The sequence below is a fragment of the Plectropomus leopardus genome, chromosome 16 (genome assembly GCF_026936395.1).
Source record: "Plectropomus leopardus strain MGB_pleo_1.0 chromosome 16, ASM2693639v1, whole genome shotgun sequence".
In the NCBI taxonomy this organism is placed as follows: domain Eukaryota; kingdom Metazoa; phylum Chordata; class Actinopteri; order Perciformes; family Serranidae; genus Plectropomus; species Plectropomus leopardus.
Window position 1 is genome coordinate 17,512,620 of NC_142191.1, and position 25,945 is coordinate 17,538,564.

The following is a 25,945-nucleotide window of genomic DNA, read 5'->3' on the forward strand; positions in this document are numbered from 1 at the left end:
GTTCACTCAAACAGGAGACAAAAATACTTTCCCCATCTGTAACGCTCACAACTTGAGAGGATATAACTTGTTTGCGTATCTGAAATAAATCGTGTTGTTGGGGTTATGCGCCATACTGTTTCTCGGCCCTTAGTTGCCAGGCAACCAATTCTACTGCTCCTGCTAGCCATTTACCGTCTCCAGTCACTGCGCTAAGCTAAGCTAAAATAAGCTAAGCGGAGCTGATCGGCTGTTGCTTTACACTCACTGTACAGACACGAAAGTGGTGTAAGTTGTCTCATCTAACTCTTCCAGAAAGAACATTTCGCCCAATGCGGCTCCATTCCTTTGGCTCGTAAACGGTCAGAAAACAGTGAAAATGGACGATAAACAAGCGATCGCAAACCGGATGTTGAGAACACCGTCTTCCGCTAATTTACCCCGCGCTCCAAACAAGCGGAAGTCACGTTTGATTTCTCCAACCAGCTGTCCAAAACACAAATATTTTACTTACTTCCAGATATAAAGGATGTCATATACATACTGTCGTCTGGTGTCAGTTTGTATGACTTTTTTATATATACGTTTCTGAAAGTAAGGGCTGGAAAGGCCTATTTTAATATATGTGGTTTAACAAATGCTTTGCTCATACTAGTAATAATATCTCCACTATGCTTCCAAACCTTACCACTAAACATATCAACCATGTGACAGTTTATTTTTACACACCCAGTTTGAGCTTCCTGTGCCATTTTTACAACAGATTATTTGTTCCCAGTAGGCTAAATGTCAAGTTGTCATGATAAACATTAGGAACACTGCAGTGAAAGTGACATTATTCCCTGAATGGCACATAACAACAGTCATTAATATGTATGAAGTTGTTTTGTTTCCTGCCAGCTCTTATGACAGTAATATTTTAATGCCTAGCCAGTTCTGCAGTTCTTTGCTGTTGAGTTTCATGTACAAGCATCAGAATCAGAGAAGGATTTACTGCCAAGATGATTTTCACTCACTAGAAATTTGCTCTGGCTTTTTGCTGCGTACATTAAACATATTAAGAGCAATAGGGAAAAAAGCAAAGTACTGCAACAGACATGGACACTGATATAAAGTAGAAATAATTAGGCTCCAATAAAAATATGACTGAGATCATTTTAAAACTATTATATCATATTATTATATTTAGCTGTTTCAGAATGTTTTAAGAATGTATCCATCATCATCTGTTGACTGTGCAACTCCTTAACAAAAGATTATCATGCCAAACACTGTCAAGAAATTAAAATTTTACCTGCTCTCTGACTAGTTCAGCCGATGAATATTTAAATTAAATAAGTTCTGGCTCTCTGTGCCCTCTCGAGCAGCCTTGTTGCTGGATGCCACGGAAGAAAGCACCAGGACTTCTTTTATCAAAGTAATCCTGCTGGATTTTCTTTGGGTCCTCTCCATTATTTTTCATCCCAGTAATAACGGTGCTGAGAACAACTGTAATTAAATTGGCCTAAGGCAAATTTTCATCTCAAATTCTCTGTGGAAGTCACTTTTACCCAATGACAAGGGCCTGTTAGCCAGTCCTTGAATTTTGCACCTTTTACCCTCTTTTTGTCTGCTACACAATGAAACTTTGCATGCATTTCTATTGTATTCTACAGTCAGTTGCTGCTTTCTTCATGACAGATGTTTGTATCAGAAAGCATCCATTATGTAAAATGAACTCAGTACATTACAGTTATTGTTAAAAAAAAACAGCATCCACTGTAGTAATTCAGTTAAATACAACATAAAAGCATCCACAAGATGGTGGTGTTGTGACACTGTGAAAGTAACACTAAATTTACTTAGCTGTGGAGATATTTTCATGAAGCTATTAATAAAACTGCTCCTGATCCCCAACAGCTTCAACACAGGCATATTCTAGCTCTGTGAGGTCCAGGTTCCCCTCAGATGCAGTTGTGTCATGTGGTGTGATAATGGAGATCACATGTGGCTGGAGCTGCTGACCTCTGACCTCTTCCTTGTCCTGCACTCAAAAACAGCCCAGGGTTAACTTGTCTTTGTCTCCCCAAATGTGTGTGCATGTCTGCATGGGTTTGTGGGTTCGTATATGAAAATAAACCTTGTTTTGTGTTGTCATTTTAAGCTACAAGGGTGATGCATTCTTTGTGTGTGTTTTCGTGTCTGGCTGTGGTTACTGTGACTGCAGGACACTGTGTGTGTGTGCTGCTCAGTGAACTGATGTCTCCCAGCGGTGTGTCTCCCTACAGCTGTCCTCAACCCAGCTGGACTTCAAAATATGACCTTTAATGTTGGCCTATACATGTAGCACTTACTGTCCTCATCACATGTTCCTCCAGACTTCTTTAAGTCTTTTAAAGAAACACTTCACGAGGATATCACTAATCCTTGGCCTGGAGATATCGCCAAATGCACAAACGTCACGTTGAGCTTCAAAGCATTTTTCAGACATACAGAACTTAACTCTAAATTTTAGTCCAAATCATGACACTTAGGGGAAAAGATCATTCTGTTTTTCTCATTTTACTCAGTGGAGTATGTGCATTACTTAAAAAAAATCCCCAAAAGAAGAAGAAAAATAATATACTATGCAACTTTTTCATACAGTGCACAGGAAATACACATTTATAAAACTTTAAAGCTGCTGTATTCAACATGAACCCTGACTGCCCCTGCACAGTTTCCCCCAAGGAGCAGTGTTATACATACTGTATACCCTGTATCTGCTTGTTCCAACACTTCATTGAAGCTACTACATGATGCTTACATGCATATCCAGGAAAACCTTAAAATATACAGGTTTTATGTTTGCACTTCTGCATAATATGAAGATGTGTTATGCATAATTTTGACACATTCTGCCCCAGCAGAAGATACATTTTATGGCCTTGAATGCAGTTTGCTGTGCAGTGAAGTGAGTTTAAACAATGCTAGGTTACAATCTGCGTTAGTTTTGTCATTGGTAGACTACATTTTTTTGATACATAGATTTAATTTGGTTCCCTTTTTCAAGAAAACAGAATAAAAAACATTGCCAGGTATTATGATAGTCATCATATCCAAATAGACACACCATGTTATTGGTTGTGGGCAAGAGGCCCATACAGCACTTCATTTACACTAAATATCAAAACAGACAGCAAAAGGGAAGTAAAAATTACATTTTAAGCAATGAGGATAGGCAGGGCAAATCAGCAAACACATTTTTTTCCAAGAAATATAGTATCCAGTATTTATTTTAGCTAAGGGACTGTTTGTTACTTGTGAGAGATGAGGAGATGGTGCACAATGGAGGAGGCACATAAGATAGGGGTGGGAGTTATGCTTTCAGTTTGGCTTAGAGGAGGGACTTTCAACTTTATTTACCATCAGAATCCCAAAATTGGCAAGTTGGGTTGAAAGGCATGCTTTCTTTGAAAATCTTCAACATAACACCATTAGGGACGCTCAAGTAAAAATGTTTGTTGCATCAGGGAGGGTCATAACATTTTAAACGTTTAAAAAATATATATTAAAAAAAAAACAAAGTCAAACCCAGCCATCCCCACTCTGATACATAAAAAACAAAAGCAAACAAACAAACAAAGAAAATTAAATTAAAACTAAATTAAAACTTAAAGTACCAAACAATAACTCAGTAGTTCCCCTTCTGTAACTCTGAAGACTTCTAAGAGGTTGCAGACCCACCTTTGAAGACCCACACTTTAACAGGCAGGTTTTTATATTTTTTTGTGCAGTTTATTTATTCTTGAAACATTTGCATGTAGATTTTCTATTGCAATTCAACATGTGTTTGTTTATTTATAGTCCAGAGTGAATCCGTTATTAATTCTGAGACCCATAATTAACACATAGTATTGAGATGTTTTCCATCAGCAACAAGTGACGTCAACAAGTTTTGCATTTTTTATTAATTTTATAGTCTCTGCTGTCTGAGTCTGCTGGAGTAAAATCAATTAAATCAGTCACTGCTGGAACAATTCAAAGCCCTCAAAGCAACACTTGAAGTGGCTTGAACCCAGACCGAGCCACGACTTATGAATAACACATCAGAGAAAAGCAGCAGTAGGTGTGCTTAAAGAATTCGGGTGACAGTTATAGGCACATCTTCCCCATGAGATTTACTGTAGGCGCTTGTAACTCTGCCTTGAATTATTCATTCAACATGTCACAACCCTCAGCACATTATATTGAAAGCTTCTGTTTCCTTGGACATATCTGTCACTGACTACCTGTCAACCAGGATTTACTGTAGCGCTGAGCATCTTTGGTCTGTTTGCTTTTGTTGTTGTCCTGAAATAATGAGCACCTTTCAAAGTTTCTAATATACACTCACCCAAATAAAATAGTGCTGCCCACCTACTGAATTTGTGTGATATGTATGTGTGGGGTTTTTTTCTTTCAGTTTTTGACATGTATTGAGCTCTTAATAAAAATTCATAGCATAGTAGTAACTGTAAAAGTAAAGATACGTTTTTGACTTGTGCAAGATTTGTTTGACATTTCTTGTATTTGTTAAGATCAGCACAAATGTAGTTACTGCTCTGTATAATGGGAAAGGAAGTCCCAAAAAAGCCTATTCACACTTACATCACTCTTCTCAAGAATGTAATGTGGGAGTGAATTCGGGTGCATGCGGTTTACAGCTTTAGGAGGAAACTTTATTCCTTCTAATGATGCTGTGAATATGCTGAGGTGGCATTTGACAGTTAAAATAAGACAAAGCTGTGGATGTTGCCAAAGTTGCTCTTTAATGGCTGTGAGAGACCGTAGGAGTCCTTTAAAACTTTGCCCTTACTTTTATATTTAATTGGAATATGACTGAATAAGTTAGCTCCAAAATGAGATATAATTTGTATGTTTTGATCCTTTATCATGCTTCACTTTTGTGCACTTTACTTGTTTCTGTTTCATGTTATTTACTGACACATTTTACAGCTAGATGCTAAGGTCAAGATGCACACACTGTCAATGCCAACTGATGTTGAGCAGCGATGTTCAACAGCTTAGTTTAGGGAGTCAGCTCTAAGCACACAGTATTACTGAGGCTGATGCAAACATCATTAACTTTGCAAAAACATTGGTTCTGAACAATCCTGCCAGTGTGGCTGAAAACTGTTCTCATGCAATGTTGGCACGAATACCTATGAAAGTAATGTAGCAATATTTGTGTATGACCCACGTAATCATGAAGGCTGTGATAATGTGACCATTGCGAAGAGAAGAGTAAAGAAGCAAGTACTACAAATAGTTAAAGTCTGTGGAGGCAGGTAGGTTGGCATGGTGGATGGGTCAGACAAACACAGGACTTTTCCCCAGGAGACTGCTGTTTGTGTCCCGTGTGCAAACAAGTGAACTTTGAGTTATTTTAAGGTACTACATCACCATGTGTCGTTACCCAAGCCTAACATATGTAACTTTACTTTCCTAAACCCAACCCACATAAATTCACGTTAAGTGCATAATGTTACAATGCCCAACCATGTTACTTTTCCAAAACACAACCGACATAACTTTACCTGCCTAAATCTAACCTACGTAACTTTACTTGTCTTAACTTTACTTGCTTAAATCTTACCAACGCAATTTAATGTTAAGTAAGTAACTCAAAATTATGTGCATCAAGTTACAATGCTCAACCAAGTTTCTTTTCTTTAACCTGACCTAAATAACGTTACTTGTCTAAGCCTAACCTATGTAACATGCATGCAATATGCAAGCATGTGTCCTGCATATTGTGATTTTTATAAGGATAGCCATGTTTTTTTGTAATGCCTCTCGTCTAGTGTGAATATTTTCAGTGTATGTTACATATATATTGTTTTTATGAAAGAATAAACTGAACCCTTCTCTTTTGGAAAAAGAAGTGTTTATTTTTCTATCTGTTTTGGGAAATGTTCCCTAGTCCAGAGAGAACAGCAGGACTCTACAGCCATACATTGCACAGAGACATTGTGGGACATGTACTGACAGACAGTGGTCCCATCTCTCCACATATAAATGTATCTGTGGAAGAGTTCTGGTCAGTTTTCTGCAGCTGCAAAGATTTTCAGCCAAGGATTTCAAATTCAATCACGCGGCCTGCCAACCCTGATCATGAGTAACACAGAACCTTCTTTTATTTACACCTTGCAGTCATAGTTCTTTTTCTTGGTACATCCTCCTCAGTCCTCTTTCTTCTGAACCTGAACCTGGTATGAGAAAACTTCTTCCATCTCATCTGCTTTCCTGAGAGCAGCAGTGGCATTAAGGTTACATGAGGGTTTACTGCCTGAAATGCAACAGTATTGTTGTTATATGTGACCTCTGAACATTAGGTGATGCTAAAAAAAAGTGAGGTGTTGAACTTGTTTGCCATGAGGGGGGAACAGGACAACAGTACAATCATGTGCAGACAGTGATCACACCAACAAGTGTGACTCACTCACAGCCCCCCTGTGACCAGTGCATGTGGGACTTAGTAAAGTAAAGAACATACAAGAACAGAGGTCAGCTCAGGCAAAAAGAAAAAGGTAAGATCAGTGAAAAGAGTATTAAACTTGATTTATACAGATTTTATCAAGGAAACTTGCAGTTTGATGTAATTTAGTTTGTTGACATTTTTGCACTACATGTACCAGACATCCCATTTTTGTCAGTTTGGCCATAATGATGCTTTTTGCTTATCATGCTGATGAATGATACTATCCACTTCCTCCTTTTTAATATCATATTCGCTGGAAAAACGCAGATTCTTAAGAATTTTTCTGTTGGATTTTAAGAGACTGATGCAATGCATCATGAGGAAAAATGTTGACACCTTGAATTGTGAAATATGTTGAAATGACAATTTCAATGAAAACAGCTGATTGTGCAGAGCTTTCTGAAATTCAGCTCAAAGTTGGAAACATGAATAAATCCGAGAACCAACTTTTTATTGTAACTAAAATTCTGTTACTGAGTTGCCGGCTGTATCGCCGGTTGCTATTGTTTCACACAGAACATTACACATTACGTCACCCACCAGCGGAAGCGTCTGGTAGTTGGAGGTTTTCTACTCCTTGAGCAAAAGAGTCCTTTTTCTCTGTTTTCACTGGTCATGAAGCGCCAATTTCAAAAGTATTTGCTTCTTTCTACTGCAAAGATGGCCTAGTTTTATGTGAGGGCTCTCTGTATATCGGTGAAATACTTCTTTAACAGGCTGATAACAGTGTTCTCAAACTATTAGTTGGTGTCATTCATTTGCTAACCCATATGACCATATGGCCGATAACCACTAATAAGACCCATTAAATTAGGTGATAACATTTACAGTGGGTGCATAAGACTGAACAATATCACACACGCGCACACACATGCGCGCGCACACACACACACACACACACAGGATAAGAGCTTGTTTAAATAAGTGTTATTTATTGCGTTATGTCTTTAATGGACAGAAAAAACAGGATGGCGAAGATAACTTCCATTCAACAGCTTTTGATGTTTACCCACACTTCACCAAGTTCTCAACAACAACACTTGTGATTTGAGTCAGCAGCTGAATACAAGACAAACTCTTTAGGTCATCCCTTACTGAGAAATGCTCTGTTATTCGCTTTATCTGACATCTTACGTAAATTGGGGCGATAACCTCAGACAGCCTCATGTCCAGTCCACAGGAAACGCAGCTGGAATCAAGGGAACTGTTAATTGTCTCATTACCGGGTGTCAGATGCGTCACTCAATGGGACGCTGAACTGCAGCAAGAACCCCAAATTTACTCTCTTAATCATTAGCATCCATCAATATTTCAGGACCAGCAGATCAAACACTGTAACCTCAGACTACCTTCTGAGACGGTGATACATTTGTCACTCAATCTTTTTTGCTTTGTTATTTATTATTAAACTGAGCTATATGAGACTTACATTTTGAATGTAGAGAATATCTAGAGTAGTGTTTCAAAATCCAGACCTTAAGTGACAAAACGTTTGAAGGAATAGTTAGTGGAAGATGATGGCTTCGTCACACATATAAAATGATCAAGTTTTGCTAATATTAGTACTTTCAACATCTGATTATGTTTAATATATAAGTATATTTTCTATTTCAAGGCATCTAAGGTAATAGTGAGTAATCAAGCTCATTTTAATTTACATTGTCATCAGTTATACCTCATTGCATAACAAGCTATGTTAATTTTAGTTTTTTTTCTTTTACTACACAAGTGTATTTTTAGGTCTCCTAAAGGTCTCATCATTTGCTAATGATTTATTCATGTATCTTTGGTATTTTATGTGCCATTGATCCATTTTATTTTTGAGTTAAATCAATAACTCATAGCCGATACATGACCTTTCTCACTTTAGGTTTAATGAGGGTCATGCTGTCAATGTTTATTGTGGATCTATGTGAAGAAAAGCTGGTGACAGGGTGAGTTATCATTGCTGAAATATTGATATAGAGAGATGGGTGTTATGTAATATCACAACAACGATGTGACAGTGTTGATTAGAGTGGACGGAGTTAATGCAGGAAGCAGGGGTGGCAGGATGTTGGGATGACAGGTTAAAGGATAATTGTATATAAAACAAGTGTGTCCTTAAAGCAGCAAAGGAGTAGTGGATGTTGACAGGAAACAAGTCAGCAACTGTTTGAGACAGTGTGGGCTGTGATACTAAGTGAAGCATCTACAGTTTGACAAAATTAGACAGACAGAATTTGTAACCTTTCAGATGAAGCATTCAATTCTGAAATTAGCCAATTTCATGCACAATGATTTTAGGATTGACCCGATGTCACATGTTGCGGTGGCACAACTCAACCATAACAAAATATCCAAAGGTCTGCAGGTTAGAGGTGAAGACACATGAACCCGAATTAGTCAGGTTACCACTTTCTCCTGCTTCCCTGTCATATCTACATTATACTTTCCGTCACTGACTGCCATCCTCTCATCCTGAGGAGCATCGCAGGTATGTTGCACTCACCGGGGTGCCGAGGCTAAAGAATAAATTCTCTAATTGGAGGGATGTTTGGAATAATTATCAAGAGACAGCAGGAGCAGCATCAGAGTCACGTAGGCAGAGCAAATGATGGAAAAATGAAAGACTTTAATTGAATGCCAGCGGGAATCTGCAGGCCACGTTGAACCTCACATAATGAGATGTAGGCAGCTAAAGGGCACCCCTCTATGGATGTTTCGCTGGTAGGAAAGAGGCGGGGGTGCAGACTGGGGTGGGTTTGGGATGGCTCCTATCTCCCTGGCATTGCCTTAATGATGTCCTCATATCATTGCATTATGTAATATGCTCTCCAGTAATGTTTAGTCAACCTTAAACACCCTCAGCCCTGCCGACGAGTGCAAGAGATAACATGAAACTGTGTGTATATGTATATTATTGATTTCATTTTAATTGTTTTTAAGTATTTGTGTGTGTGTGTGTGTGTGTGTGTGTGTGTGTGTGTGTGTGTGTGTGTGTTTAAGCATATATACGTATGTTGGTTACAGATTTGAGGTTATTTTCACCTGGATTGTCTCAAAATCAGTGTGCATTACTTTTACAGCTGCTTTTGATTCTCTACGAGCATAATTTAGATATGATGGTTGTTGAAATATTTTCTCACTATGATGTTTATGATGTAGAATAATTTAGTTTTATTGTACATTTCAACAGTGGCTAGAGTCTGCAGATAATGTATCAGCAGCCTGGAGCTCACTGTCAATACTCTCATTCATAGCTGTTAACAGCCACTAACCCAGCAGCTTCAAACAATCTCAATAGGCTCCAGTCTTCATTATTTTATCGAGGAGCTTGTAAAATGCCCTGTGATAGTCTGGCGACCTGTCCTGGGTGTGCCCTGCGTCTCTCTCAGTATCAGCTAAGATATAGAATCCAGCCCCCCGATGACCCTGAGTAGGAGTTACAGATAATGAATGAATGGTGAATGAAGTTGTGAAATTTGTTTCTCCATTTAATTCTACACTTGCATTTTATCAAGGGCCCAGGTTGTATAATTTTTCACCGCTCCAGTATTTTATCGATCTACCACTTTTGATTCAGTGGCTTATGACATTTTGTTAAAATTGCTACAAAACAGCATAAGCCACTTCAAGCCTCTACCTGTCACTCTAAATTCATGCAAAAACAACACAAATTGGTGCATTAAAAATTAACCAGAATGCAGAAAATGAAGTACTTGATGCTCTAAATTTTATGGCGGAGAACCCCTAAATCCGCCGTTTCTCGTATGTACCCTCCCGTGTTGAAAAAAACCAACACTCTTTGTGGACACGCCTCTGTTTTTTCACTTTTTCCTCTGGCTCATTTTGAGTCACATGTGGTGACCGGTGACCTGCCTGTATCTGTTGTTTCTCCTGCTTAAACTTTTTCCACTGAGTGCTTTATTACCTGATGTCCGCATATCACAGAGGACACATTCAGAAGAGTATGTCATCAAACCGAAGGCCTGTTCATGTGAGAGGCGATGAATCACCACTAGAATCACAGTTTAGAGATGCACAACAAATACACTGTGACACTTATTATGTCTGCTGGGTTTTCTTGTTTTTGTGTGGTCTCAGATAAAAGTCACAAATACATTTTGCAAAGGGATTTACCATTACAGTTAATGAATGCCATTTTTTCAGTGATTTACAGTGTGCACTGTGGAGATTCCCTCTCACCTGAGTCATTAAAAACTGATGACTGGTTTCCGCCACCTATTTTAAAGCACCAGGACATGAATAAAACAATAAAGTCAATAGACTATCTAACCCCCTTATTTATCATTTGTCCTGAGAGGATACTCACCATTGGGAACTTTAGTTATGCAGCAGTGTACTTTTTGGAGGTTTCCAATCTGAACCCCCACTAGGTTCAAAGTACATCAAAGCTCTGACTTCAGTGTGGACTTTGCAGCTTCTCAAAAATCGCAGTAATGAGGGTCCAGGCACGACACCCAGCTCCAACCGCCGCGGGTCAGAACCTGCCACTGGAAAATTTTGTCTGATGGGTCAGTGGCTGCAGGAAGTGCTCAAGCTCATGAGGATGTATTGGTGATCACGCAGTGGAGGATACGCAGAGAACTGAGCGGCCTGAAGCTGAAGCCCCACAGGTCTGCAGGACTCCACAGCTGAGACCAACACTTTCATTTCAGGAGCAACCTGAAAAACAGGGAACACAGCATGAAAAATGAAAAATGTTTTTAATATGATATTAAAAACATTTTTGATGTTTTGTGTATCCTCCTTTGTCTTTGACCTCCTTGACATGCAGGATGGCTTGTTTCTAATGACATTAAAACCTGTTGGATGTCACCGCAGTTAGCAGATTTTGACTATCACAATTAAAAGATGTGTGGGGTTGACACATTGTTGTCAACCAACGAAAATACCGTAAAGAATTTCAGTAATAAGCACTGCCTGTGTATCTTTAGACTGACGTATCCCTTTCTTCAGTGCCACAGAGCCTCATTGTTGTCTAAAAACTATTTAAAAAACACTGAGACACACTGTTGTGCTGGGTGACATATTCCTTCATTATGATAGACATGGGCGCTGTAGTTTATTTCACATATGCAGTCTTGATGAACTGCTTCAGAGCCCCAAACGTGTATTAATCCATAGCTGAAAATAGCTACAAACAAATTTGAGTAACATTTGCTAAAAGTGCTCAGGAAATTAATGAGGCCTTTTAAAAAATTAAAGTACATATACTGAGCTGTTTTTAAATACTTGCATCTTCAGTAGAATCCAAGTAATGTAACAGGTGGTGCATGGACCCAAATGCATCAAAATTACAGGCAGGTAATGACATTTATTTTCAGTCTTCACAAGAACCAGTGTAAACAGGTAAGTAATAACACCTTTCAGTTCCAGTATCACGCTGAGAAGATTCAAGAGTCTTTGGGCTGGTTCGTGGGCTCGACCCAGACAGGCCAAACCAGGGCACAGGTGAATACAGTTCATGCAAGTTCACACACATACTCACACTGCAGTTTAATGGGAGGCAGAGAGACTGCAAGGGGAGCAGGAAGGACACTGTGGAGACGTCGTTGGAAGACACCAAACAGCCCATGTGGGAGGCCAACAGAAACCAGGCAGTAGACTTTCTTTGCAGGGACAGAGGGCTAAGGTGACTTCCAGGATTACAACAAGGCAGGTAGGTCAGAGTCATGCGAGGTCAGCAATGGGAGATCAGTCTGAAGGTGAGTGCTGGGGACAGTGAGTAACAATCTGACGGTGAGTGAGCGGACAGGAGAGGCTTATATACCCGCTTGATTGGTGATGAGATGCAGCTGGGAGCTCAGGTGAGAGTAATGAGCTGATTAGGTAGGAGAGACTGACCACTGGTGAGGCAGTGTGAGTGGAAAACTACTAAAACACAGCAGGTGAAGACAGGAGCAGAATATGACAGTTTTTTTGACGAGACCAAAAATATAGAATATAAATAGTCATTTCCCATACAAACGCATGCCTATTTGCTACTGTTTCTATTCATTCTTGATTTATTTACATGGTACACAAATACTCGTCTTGGGGTTTAAAGTCCTGTGTTTGTTTGATCCATCCATCATCACTCTGTCAAACCATACTCAGATTTTCTCACTCTCTATATTACATCACTGTAGCAGATTTATACTGGAGCTATGTGAAAGCCTCGTAGGTCTCATACAGATACTAAAGGGTGCCTTGTGCATCAGACTCAGACACAAACAGCCACTGATCAAGCTGATGTATTTGACACCCTGAGAATGAGTAAGGGCTGATAATAGAGACATAATCTTTCTGTATTGTATCTTGATCAAGCAAATAACTATTTAAAACTCTTTTTTTCACAAGGATGATTTTAAGGAATACATATATTGTGCAAAATCAAAAGGCAGTTATGGGCTGGAGAATGGGTTGAGATGCTATTTATAATGTCCTCAATCTTTACCTTGCCAAAGAGCATTTTATGAAAGGTCACATTTTTTAGCAACGTTCCACAGATTAATTGACATATTGATCGGACCGAGGACTGCAGCACTCCAGTTAGTGAAGGGAGGATTTATGCAGGCTCAGTCACAGTTGACTTGACTGACCTGGTTATTAAAGCCAAGGCTATTTTTGGCCTGGCTCACAGTGTGGAATCATTGGATAGATTGGCCAGGATCTATCAGTCAAAGATAGAGCAGGTGAGCTGCAGTGCAGATGTCAGCACCTGTCACAGGTTGGTAAAGGTACGGTTATAGAGATGTTTTAGGAAGGAAAGATGTGTGAAATTCTGAGTTAAAATACTGTAAAATACTATACTTAAAGGCAGTGAAATCTGATTGGGATTGCCTTGACCCCCCCACGATGTCCTTGGCAAACAGTGTCTCTGTCTCTCACTGACGTACAACGCATCAGGGAACCACCGACTGGAAACCAGTGACACTTAAGGTCACTAGATTTGGCCCCAGTTGGACTTTCACTTGACATTTTGTCTCTTTGCGTCAAATCATCATCATCATCATGTGTTTCCCTTTCAGCTTAAATACACATTTAATTCACTCAACACTTAAAACAAACATAAACACACAGAATTTAAACATGATAGAGAACTTTTATGTGACTTTTTATTTACTCTCGAGTTTGAAGAATTGCATGTAGTCTTGCCTCGATGCATCGGGGGAAGATAAGGTCAAAGAGCAGACGGTTGAGAGTTCCTCTGAACCAAGAAAACAGCTGGATTCTGTAAATTTTTTTTAGCAGTGAGTCATGTTGAGAGCATCACTCATAGATGGAGAAGTTTCCTTCCATTTGAAAAAAAAAACGACCTCTCACAGCAGTGAATGTGAATGAATAACGTGTCTTTTTACCCCCAGCTGCTCGACTCAAGCAGCTCAGTGGTCACCAAATCCAACAGAGTCCCACAGGAATTTATATGATTTCCTCCAAAAAGTTTATGTTATGGCCACTGAAACGTGACCTCTCTGTGATGTGATATTTTATTGGCCAAGTTTAAGGGAGTTGCAGTTAGTTAAAAGTCATTTTAATTGAACAGAAGAGATAAATATCCCCTAGAATGTCCTAAAGCTCAAGGAAATACCTGACATTACTTGTTTTCATAGATAAGAGAGATCAATAACTAAAAAACAGCAGATCCACACATTTGAGAAACTACAAAAGAAGAATGTGTGGCATTAAAACGATTTAAGTGGGATGCTCAGTTGGTAGAGTGGGCACCCCATGTACAGAGGCTTTTTTTTTTTTGTTGTTGCAGCTGCTGCAGGTTCGATTCTGGCCTTGGCCCTTTGCTGCTTGTCACCCCCTTTCTCTCCCTCTTTCATGAACTGTCCATTCCATTTAAGGATAAAACCCTCTCACAAAATCTAAAAAAAGAAAAACAAAGATTTAAGTGATCTATTAATAATCAAAATGGCTGCAAATTGTTTTTTTTGGGTTTTTTTTTTAAAATCAACTTACTGTTTTAGATCAAGTTAATTCATATTTCTTATGGTCAAGGCAGAGGGGTCACTCAACTTCTTGTGGGCTTTATTCCAATAGCTCCGTCCATGGGGACATGGCTTTGGAAGTGGAGGGTCACAGGTTCAAGTCCCCATACAGACTAAATACAGAGTTAAGACTCATAGTTGTGTTGTGCTAGTTCATGCTACTCAGCACAGCAGAGGTGCCCTTAAACAAGGCACACCAGCTGCTCGGGATGCCTGTCCATGGCCCACCCCACCTCGCTTTGACATCTCTCCATGAATGCATGTGTACATGTGTACAGGTCCTTTAATGTTGGTTTCACAAAACACAATTACATTTGTGTTCTTTTTTCAAAATGATGAATGGAGTTCAGAATATTTAGATTGATGTTACAAGTAAAGCACCTGCAACTCTTGAGTAAAAGCACATACAAAAGTGTAAAAGTAGTCATCATGCAGAAGACTCACATACTGTATATTACATTATTGGATTATAATTGATCAGTGCTTTCATGCGTACATAGTTGCATTCCCTGCTTTTTCTGTTGGGATAAAGCAGCTGATTTTTAATGAGACACTGTTGCTCTTTTGCTTTTTCATGCCAGCATATTGCCTCTCATACTGGGTATTTTAAGCCAAAACATGACATGACTTTTCCGTATCCCTACCATAACCAAGTGATTTTAATGCCTAAACCTAACCACGTTAACCACAGCATTGCTACAATATGCTACAATAGTGTCCCAATGTATACATGAAATAACTACAAATGTAACATGTCCATGGATTTGCAAAAACATACAATGCCAACACCTTCTTTTTTCTGGTGAATGGGTTAAGGCGGGGCTAACTGTAATTATGTTAATTTACTGCTGTGTAGCGTAATATTGCATCACAGTTTAAATGTATATTTGGTATTAAAAATGGCAAAAGGCAAAGGAAAATGTATTTATAGAGCACATCTAATAACCAAAGGCAATCCAAAGTGCTTTACAGATTGATCAAGTCAAAGTTTATTATTGCCAAAACACAAAGCATGCCCCATAGGGCTGTACAAATAGTAATTTCAATTCAAATGCAATTTAAATTTGGTCTTTGAAGTCCAATGTCACCAATCAAAATTAGTTTCATTCAAAAGGGATCATGTACAGTTTAAACCATTGTACCATATGATGTACTGTACCAGATTATAGTTTAGAGCTAATTCACATCTGCAGTACCTTGGCAAGTCAGAACAAAAACACAGCACAATGACATAACAATACAAAGTTGCACATGAGAAAGAGAGAATAAAAGACACACACAAGACAAATAATTCACACAAATAACACACACAATAGCACATGATAAAAAGAAGACACCAACACAAAACTACACAAAAAGCACATCATATCAAAAACACAATGAAAAGCTTAACACAATAACCCAACACTAGCGAGTGCAACATTCGCCCATCCCTCTGTCCTTAGACCCTCACTGCAGATAAAGAAAAACCCTTTACTGAGGGAAAAAAATCCATCTAAATCTGCAAAGCAACTGACGTTGTCAAAGAAATGTACCCTGTGAATTAAAAAAGTACAATATTTGCCTCCAAAATCTAGAGGAATAGAACTATAAAGATGCATGAAAATATATTTAAATAAAGAACAAGCAACTTAAAATTGTAAGACTTAGTTACACCCCACCACTGGGCCACGCAGTATTTTTTTGCAGAGAGGGTGTAACTGGGATTCACAGATATTTTCTGTAAGATGGGAGGGAGAGGTGGGGGCAGACAGGGGTGGGTGGGTGTGAGGGCGGAGAGGGAGGATTCCTGTAGTGGGAGGGAGGGAGGTAAGGGGAGGGAGGCGTGGTGCTGAATGAACAGCTCCTCTGCTCCTCATAAAGTAATCAGAGAGCTCCTCTCTGCTCCGTCAGAGCAGCGCACAGCCATGAGCCAGCCGAGCTCCCCGTCCTCCAGACCCGAGCTCACTCTCCGCCCGTCCCCCTGACACGCACCACACCACCATGAAGAGGCAAAACGTGCGGACCCTCGCCCTCATCATCTGCACCTTCACCTACCTGATAGTCGGTGCCGCGATCTTCGACGCGCTGGAGTCCCGGGAGGAGACGAGCCGGAGGGTGGAGCTGGACATGCGGAAAAAGCAGCTGCTGAGGACCTTCAACCTGACCGCGGAGGACTTTGACGTGCTGGAGAAGGTGGTGCTGGACCTGAAGCCGCACAAAGCCGGGGTGCAGTGGAAATTCGCTGGCTCGTTTTACTTCGCCATCACTGTGATCACTACCATAGGTAAGAGACAGATCATGTCTGAACTTTGGCTTTAAGTTGACATACTGGGTTAACGTAAGTTTTTGTCTAACAGATCCATGACTGTAAACCCAAATTTAGGCTAACTGCAGTGACAGCCAAGCATGCTGTTTTGACATTAACGTCACAGCAAGTGTCAGGTGGTGAAAAGTCTCATACTACACATACTCACCAGTACAAAAGTAGCAAAACTGCAATATCAAATATGCCATTACAAGTAAGAGTCCTACTTGTGGAAGCATAAAAAAACAACTTTAGATATATAAAATGACTCATAATGCAGAAAAATGGCAGAAGTGAGTGTTTTATCAATATATATTATATTGTTTAGTGCTACTGCATGTGTAGATTTTTGGTGTTTCTTCCTCTTGCAGTTGTATCTACTGGATGGCTTACAATGCATCTTATTTTGTAAAATCACCATTTGTTTTGTGTAAATAACTAGCACCTGTAGAGTAGAAAGAGTAGAAGTATTAAGTAAAATAAGTACAAGTACTTCAAATACTTACAAATGTAGGGGAGAGCAGGGTTAGTAGCAATATTATTTTCATTTTAATTCCCTCAAACCTGTATCCCTCACAGATTCCCTTTCAAATGAATCATAAAATGTCAGGTAGGAATGTGCAACCTTACTCACCTTAAGCCTATTCTGTCCACATCTATTCTGAGATGTGGACTGGTAAAAAACATTTTGGGAACTTGTCATGACCATCTCAAACACGGAATAGAAAAATTGAAGGAATCTTAAAAATACATTTACAAAGTTACATTTTAATTTTTTTTCATTGAAATGCAACACCCTAACCAGCTCATGCATCGATAGTACATAAGCAAAAAATAATTTGTTTTTGTGAGTTTTTCATCCTTAGGTAACAATACAAAGACAAACAAGCTAACAACCACAGCCAAGCTAAAAAAAACAATCTTACTGTAAACTATGGCTCTTCTTTCATACTTCTGATAATTACACACACACACACACACACACACACAGAGAGAGAGAGAGAGAGAGAGAGAGAGAGAAATTAGTGTCTTTATTTACTTGATATTTCAGTATCACAGAATGAGTGTGATAACCAGCACTGTTCTCCCCCAGCAGCTGTAGACAAAGAAACAAACATGTGTATAAGTACGTGTCACCGTATGACATGCTAAAAGGATACCACAGATGGAGGAAATACCAACAAATGTCATTTTATTTTTAAACTCAATATTAAGTACAACAGGTGCACCACAAATCCCCTGCAGCTGTATTTTAATAATATGATCCTTATGTCATAAAAATAGATGACACCTCAAAGTTATCTAACATCTTTAACATCCTGTTTACAGTATGATTATGTGATTATTAGAGTGACAGCAAAAAAATAAGATAAATTAGATTATTTTACATAGTGTAAATAATGATCACCACTGATTCAGAACTCAGACAGACAGGTTATCATCAGAACCTTTTGTGCTTGAGCTTTTTTCTGAATCACAGCATAGAAAATGGGGTCGCATCAAAGTCAAATCTGCAGCCGCCAAGTGAAGGAGTATGAAGGACAAACTTCTCGTCAAATGAAATTGTTATGCTTATAAATAAAGGTTGTTTTTTTTTTAAGAGAGAGTGCTCGGGGAAACTGAAGTTATGAGACATTAATTTGCCTCCTCTCTTGTGCTCTTACTCATTATTCCTGCTCCAAAAGACCCTGCAACACCACAAGGCTCTCAGCTCTTTGCTATATCACACAGCCTTCATCATGAGCCCGCTTGTTATTTAATTTTAACTTCACCCAGCTCCTTGCATAACACTCTGCTTGTAGCTATAACTCCAAGCCAAACCTAGTTAGGTTTTTTAAATATTGGAAAATATGACCAAAAAGAAAGAATGCATTGTTTACATTTGTCTTATAATTTTGTCACTTTTAAGGCTGTAGTTTTAAAGCACGTCTATGAAACTTTTGTCTACCAGTGGCAACTGTGGCCAAAAGTGGTAATTACAGTCAATGGATTTTACCTAAAGAAATACTTTTTTTACTATTTATTGGGGGAGGTTGTAGTCGGTATTCACTCCCAGTCAAATGATTCTGCAGTAGACATGGGTATTTAATAGCTCCAGCTCCAACTGGTTTTGATCAGCAGTCATAAAAATACGACACCTGGGTGGACCTGGTAATTTTTGCTGCTTTGCCGACATGTTGCAACGACAGGCTGCCACAAAATAGTATAGGCCTCCAACATGTTCTCATCCCAACTCGTCACACATCACAGTTTTGTTGGTGGACTTTTGCATCGACACGTAACTCTCTATGTACCTCCTGTGTCTGCTGTTGACGCTCCAAAATGTTTCAACCAATGATGGGATGTCAACAGAAGCCCATTATTAGGATTAGGCCACTATTAGGCTTAGGAAAAAAACCTTATAGTTTGGCTCAACATTCGTATAGGAAGTGAACATCGGGCTCCTGGTTGAAGTCTGGGGTTTACTGGACCCATCCACCACCTCTCCTCCCCGCCTTATAGAGACCCTCCTAGTTCTTATATTACATTGTCACCAGCAGCGTTTCAACCAGATGCTACACAGCAGCGTATTAAACTGTCACGCCAGGTGCCGTCCACCTGACTGGCGACGTATCATAACACCCTGAAAGGTGGCTTTCAGTGTCTGTATCTTACATTGAAATCACTGAAAAAGCAGCGGTATTTGACAGCTTCAAAATAATAATGGGCTGAAGTCTCTGGGCAAGTAGCACTCAAACAATGTTCCAAATTTAGTCCACACCAAGTTTAAGATTTAGACTAAATAAGTAACAGGTGTGAAAAAGAAATAACCACCATAACATTTTCAATGACTTCCATTTTGCTTTCTTTTGTTTCACTGCCCATTGTGCCATGTACACTGCAGAGCCGTGTACATGGCACCAGTCTACTGGCAATGGGAAAGCAGTCTATCCCCTGGGTTTTGCATACAAGCAATCATTTTGGTTTACCCATTTTCAAATGGGTATTAGACTCCAAAACATTGGAAAATGGAGTCTCAGTTGCTTTGAAGAGGCTGTGGTAATCTGCAATATGCTAAAACATGGTTCAACAGGAGCACAGGAGAAAAAGGATCATAAGGTCAGCATCCCCCCTAAGTTTGCATGCATAAGCTAACATTAGCCACCACAATCTACAGGTCATATCAGACCATTTAAGGCTGTCACGGGCTGAGTAGTTGTATTTGAAAAATATTGCATTTTACTGCTTATTAATTCAACTTTATATTTGTAAGAGAGGGACTTTGTTTTTTACTCTCATAGAAGACACAGTCTCCCTTTACCATCTTCTTTCCATCTCCCAAGAAGCCGTCCTTCTCGCAACCTCCTCTCTGAGCCTGTGTTTAGGGACCGCGGCAGTTGTCAGTGGTGACCTGTGACTCTGTAACCCTATCAGATGCAGGCGACTAATTGCACACTAACCCAACCCCAGGTGTCTGTAACTGCATTCTGTAATTGTGAGCCCTGCGGCTGCTACAAACACAGTGATTGGCGTTGCAGCCTGCCATTAAGTATTAATGACAACACCAGACCCTCGCTGTTCCGCTGGCCTCTTGGCACACGATGTTAACACTGTAGATACTGTACTGTACACGCAATATCAAGTAGCCATGACTTACAGTGAAGTCCGACCACTGAGCCACAGTACGAAGGTGAAATATCTAATTTGTTAAGCTTTTATTTGATGCTAAGGTTGTGATTTATTTAAACATTTCTGATAATAAAAGAGAGGCTAGAATTTTACATCAGCAAAAGTAAAGAAAAAAAAGGGGTAATGACCAAAAAAATAAATACGAATACATAATAATATATTTCACTGTAATCTCATTTTAAATATAAAATTATAATAATTATAAATATTATTTTTTGGTATTTGTGCCTAGTTATTTTATAATGTCATAATAATTCTCCCGCCATTCTCTTTTAAAGATAGATCATTGAGATCATTTTCTTGTCACCTTTTACTATTTTTTGCATTCTGTGGGACATTTCATGCCTTTTCATGCCTTTCATCTCATTGCCTTTATTTCCATGTTTCTGAAAGGAAATATACCAAATTTGCTTTGGTTTCAAAGGGTTAAATGCTTGTGAAAGTCATCTGAATGAAGCACGAGAAAACTAATGTTGATCCAGGGTTAAAAGGGTTAAGTCAATGTAGAGAGAAGGCCTCAGGACATTCAGATTTAACATAACAAACATGAGGACCTAGAGTTGATATGAAAACATGATGTCCTCTGCATTAAAATTCAAGGAAAATACAAAAAAAAAATCAGTCTGAAGCGGAGTATTTTCAAATTCATATTGTATATAACATGTAAGCTGTCGATTCTATGAGAACACATCATTTCTTGGAGAGCTTTGCATATTTCTATACTGCACAGCTGCCACTGGAAAACCTCTAACACATGGCAAGATCTGGCCCCAGCATGCTCTACTAATAATTTAACATAAGTGAAGAAGGGAGGAGAAGCCGCAATCTGTAATCAGTCATCACTTTCCACAGAGGAAAGGGGAGGCAGAGGGCAGGGTGTCCATTTACTCACCATGTGTGGGGAGGGGGGGATTGAGGCAATGTGAGAAACACCACAAGGGGAAAATAAATGACTGAGAAAGTGCTCTAAAGATGGCAGGAGTGGATAAAAGTCTGATGCTCAGGGGGGTCTCCAAACAGTCACCCTCCTCCGGGGGTGCACATCTCGTCACTGCCACGGCAGCGTGTGTGACTGCAGCACTCACTGCTCACCCAGACTACAGTTCAAGGTCATTTGGACCATGCAGAGGACAAGTACACAACATCAAAACAGCGTTGTACGAATCAGAAATGGCTCATATCCTCTGTGTGTTATCTGATGTGCTGTGTGACATCTGATAACTGCAGGGACATGTTGTTCTTCTCTGGCAGCTGGCTTTTTTTTAAATTACATGTTGACATACAGAAGTCTTTGTGTAACACACATTATGATATTGCAGTGTGTTTACACGAGCTAAATTAAATCGAAACGCAAACACACACACAAGTATTTTCTCACTTACTTGTGGTTGTATCAAGTCTTAATGTATTAAGTTTTATTTTATTATGCCTCCGCACCAGCGACAGGTGTGTCCGTCCATTCATCTGTTTCATTCTAGTAAATATGATTTCTCAAGAAGGCCTTAAAGGAATTTCTACAAATGTGACACAAATGTCCACTTGGACTCAATGATAAACCGATTAGAATTTGGTGGTTAAAGGTCAAGGTCAAGGTAAAGGTGTATTATTCAGGCTAAACTGGGAAAAAATAATCAGCCCCATACCAGACCAGCTCACCAATATTGATCACAAAAACGTGAGTATTATAGATTGCACAAGGGCTTAAGTTTTGTTTTTTGGGGTTTTTTTTCAACTTTTGGGAGGGACACATATTAAGTGAGGTCTGGGGGCCTAAAGATGTGATTGGGCTAACCCAGTGCCGATTAAATAAAAAACAAACAAATAGTTGGAAAATCTACCTGTTTGATGGGCAAATCAGCCAAAAAAGTATTTTGTGCCACCGAAAAAGTGCCCAGTACGCCAGATGGCCATTCACACAGTAAAAACAGACATACCGGACAATTTGATTTGTGCAATGCCTGCACAACAGCAAATTTAAAGGACTAGTTCACCCTAATAAAAAACTGTGTCAGTCATTTATATATATTTGTCATTATTTGTCCACATTTTTGGATATCTGACATTTTTGCCTTCACCCCAATTAAATTGAAGTGAAGAGAATTTTGTTTGCGGTGCAGTTTCATTGGATTGACTTTCAACCAGAAAAATAGTCTCTTACAAAATGTGTGTTCTGTGGATTATCAAGATTAAGGAGGAACCTTTTAGTGGGAAAACATGTTGAAGTTGTCTTGTTGAAGTTGTTGTCTTTTTTTTTTAATGACATACAATTTTTTAAAGAAAATTCTTTTGGTGTGGAGGCAGAAATCTCAGAGTGATATGTCAAAAAACCTGGGCAAATAAAACTAAAACCAGATATCACCAAATGTAAGTGAGAGAAAATGTTTTTTTTACTAATTTGGGGGAACTGCCCCACTATCTATGAACTGATCTTGTTCTTTAAAGTTGAGGATAATTAACTTTGCAAGGGAATACATTTTAACTTCTGACCTTTTGTCTAATATCTAATCTCTAAAGTTGTTAACCGTCCGCTTAGGCTCATAAATATAGTTTTTTTTTTTTAAAGGATCGTTTAAAGTCGCCATATGGTTGTAGTTAGAAAAACATTCATTCCTGGATTTTTATTATTGTGAATCACTCTTGTTAAATAGATTTTGTTCAAAGTTCATTTGGTTGTTTTTTCTCTTGCTGATTCAGTTGACATGAACTAAGTTTTTCGATAGAGGAGCTTATTGTTTTTAGTCTGCGACTTTATAATTGTATAGAGAATGTTAAAACAAAAGCATTCAGGGCATGCAATCTATACGAGTCACAATAATCCCGACAGATAGCATCCAGTCAGTGTTAAAGCACTTCAGCTTTGTGAGGAAATTCTGCTGGTTGGTTTGCAGACAGACACTCCATCATATTAAAAGTGTCTTGGATCAGAGAGCTGAAGCCCTTCCAGCTCTGGTTTAGTTGCTCCGCCACCAGCAGCGCATCAGTTGTTGATGAACTGGGAAGCTACAGCGTGTGGAAGCACATTAGTGTGTGAATGCAAAGCAGAGAAAAGGGAGCAGCAAATCCTCTCTGGGTCAGTGGATCTAATGTTTCTATATGTAGACTCAATATGAATAAAATATGTGATAATTTTTTTATTTTCATTGCCGACGTGGACTTTGATTTGGCACCAGGCATGACTCCATCGTCAGTCGCTGCATACTTAGAGGTCAGATTGTGAATTATTAATGGTAATTACTTACATTAGTATCATCATTATTATTCAGGCTGCTTAAGAGGTGAATGCAGTAAGTGGTTGAGTGCACACAGAATATAACTCTTACCTGCTGTTCCACATGGGCTCCTTCTGTCGTCACACAGACGGAGGGAGATGGATCCTTCGGCAGGAGAGCTGGTGGAGCGTCGTGAAGGTGACTACTTTAGATATAAAGCTGCGTTGCACTGAGTCACCTGCTGATATCAGTAGTGAGATGATAGCACTGCAAATAGAAAACACATACAAATAGATAAAACACAAGCAAATCACGAAAACATCTCCATCAGTTTAAAGACATGTGGGATGCATTGGAGAACACCCTGTAAATGCAATAACACAACACACTAAGAAAACACACTACAATACATCACAACACAACAAAAGTGGACATTTAATAGCGATGCACACATCTGGACGCACTTATTTTGGCCACGGTTTGTGACTTTTGTTACTCGAGTCGGCGAGCCATCGGTGGTGTTGGAAAATGAGCTTAAATGAAGGTGTTTACTGCAGTCAAGCCAGCCTCAGCCACAGGGAAGACCCAAGAATGCAGGCTCAACTCAAATCAGCAAAGCAGTCGTTCAATCAGACAAAGGGTCGGTACACGAAAGATCTGTCCACTCAGGCAAAAGTACAAAGTCCACGGGGCAAAAGGCAAGGTCAAAAATTTTAAACTGATCAAAAACTACAAAGACTTAAGACTACAAGATGAACTGGCAAGGAAGGGAGGTGAAGACACAGACTAAATACTCTAGACAACAACTCACAGGTGCTGCACTTAAGGGTGAGTCAGGCGGGAAACACAGTAGGGCAGGAAGTAAAGAGACCTGGAACGAGACAACATGTGAGTATCAAAATAAAACAGGAAAGACAAGACTTGAAACACTAGGAAACAGAGAAAAAAACTATCCAACAGGACAGGACGTGACACTGCCTGAAACCAGGATTTCGGACAAAAACAGCACTCTTTGTTAATCATTGTTCTCACTAACAATAAAGACCAGACCAGATTTGTCTGATGTGTTGTGATGTATTGTAGTGCATTTTCTTAGTGTATAATGCTGTGGAATTTGCAGCGCATTCTCCAAATGTTGCACGTGTCTTCGACTTGATGCTAATGTTTTCATAATTTGTCTGTGTTTTTTCTATTTGCATGTGTTTTCTTAAGTTGCAGCGTGTTTTCCCCCATCGGACACAACATATATAACACATAAAAAACAATTCAAACATGCATCGGTTATAATAACATCAAACAATATTACAAGCTTTCGAAGACTTTTATTATCTTTCTGTAACCTGGTTTTGCCTGAGATATTACAGATCTGACCCTAGTGCATGTCAGTGAAGACAAAGAGGTCTTTTTAATGAGCTTGGTTTCCAGAAGAAAATGTTTGTATTGTACATTTCTGCAAACCTCAAATACATCTCATTTACACTTTCGTCATCAATGATCAATGATGATGAATGGCAAGTCACTTAGGGAAACCGCCTGCCAAGCTAAAGACCGCTGTTCAAAACCAACAACACCGGTTGTTTTTTGGCAACTATTTACAGCATTTTCACCAGTGTTTGGGGCACGAAACCTGGGAGTTTTAAAGAGGTTACTTACCCAAACAAAAGAGAGCATATGAGTAAATCATGCCTGTGTTTAGTCAACATGAAATCAGACAAATATATGTAGTAAAGCAGTACAGAATGCCTGAGAGCCTTACTTCTTTATGTTCCACTATAGTTTTATATTTTCAATTGTAATCTGCAGCCTGAGTTTTGTGTTTTCCTTTTCATAGATAAGCATTATCAACATAAATTGCTGCATAAAATTCACCTGAATGCGGAAATTAAGTGTTCAACATTCAGGCTTTCCTGAGGAGGACCACAAATATCTTTAATTCATGCCTCCCCGAACATTGAACCTACACCCTACTACAAGAGTCCCTCTAAGGCTGAGACTAATTTCTCCACTTTTCTGGCAGAGAACCATCATGCGCAGGGCTCCCACAAACTTTCAGAGCAATTTAGCTCATTTCCTTTGAGAGTTAAGATAAATAGACCGATAATGCAGTATAGCCTACACATTCTTCTGCTTTTTTTTTCCAACTGTCCTCAGTCTTTTTTTTCTGGGTAGGCTGCTCTTGTTCTCCTTAGGAACAATAATAAGATGCTGCATGTTTGGCTCCACATTACGGCTTTCTGATTTGCTGCTGTCTGTGATCAATAATAAGGCCCAATTAAAGCTTGAATGTCAAATTTCTAATTGTTGCAGTTGTTTAATATTCATAAATATGATTTCTATT

The 25,945-nt window shown here is 39.2% G+C and overlaps 1 protein-coding gene and 2 long non-coding RNA genes across 3 annotated transcripts in view; 1 reads left to right on the top strand and 2 right to left on the bottom strand.

Annotated features, from left to right (window-relative positions):
* Positions 1-10,224: 10,224 nt before the first annotated feature.
* LOC121955142 (uncharacterized) lies at positions 10,225-12,190 on the bottom strand. Its single transcript, XR_006106605.2, has 3 exons — positions 11,955-12,190; positions 10,776-11,128; positions 10,225-10,684 (listed from the first exon to the last, which is right to left on the bottom strand). It is a non-coding gene; the product is annotated as an uncharacterized LOC121955142 (long non-coding RNA).
* A 4,119-nt stretch (positions 12,191-16,309) lies between these two features.
* Positions 16,310-25,945, top strand: part of kcnk3a (potassium channel, subfamily K, member 3a) — a 45,646-nt gene continuing 36,010 nt past the window's right edge. Inside the window, exon 1 of the mRNA XM_042503775.2 lies at positions 16,310-16,708. Within this exon, the coding sequence (XP_042359709.2) occupies positions 16,426-16,708 (283 nt within the window). The 5' untranslated portion in view covers positions 16,310-16,425. The remainder of the gene's footprint in view (positions 16,709-25,945) is intronic.
* Positions 17,699-24,434, bottom strand: LOC148186872 (uncharacterized). Its single transcript, XR_015779187.1, has 3 exons — positions 24,072-24,434; positions 23,719-23,874; positions 17,699-17,825 (listed from the first exon to the last, which is right to left on the bottom strand). It is a non-coding gene; the product is annotated as an uncharacterized LOC148186872 (long non-coding RNA).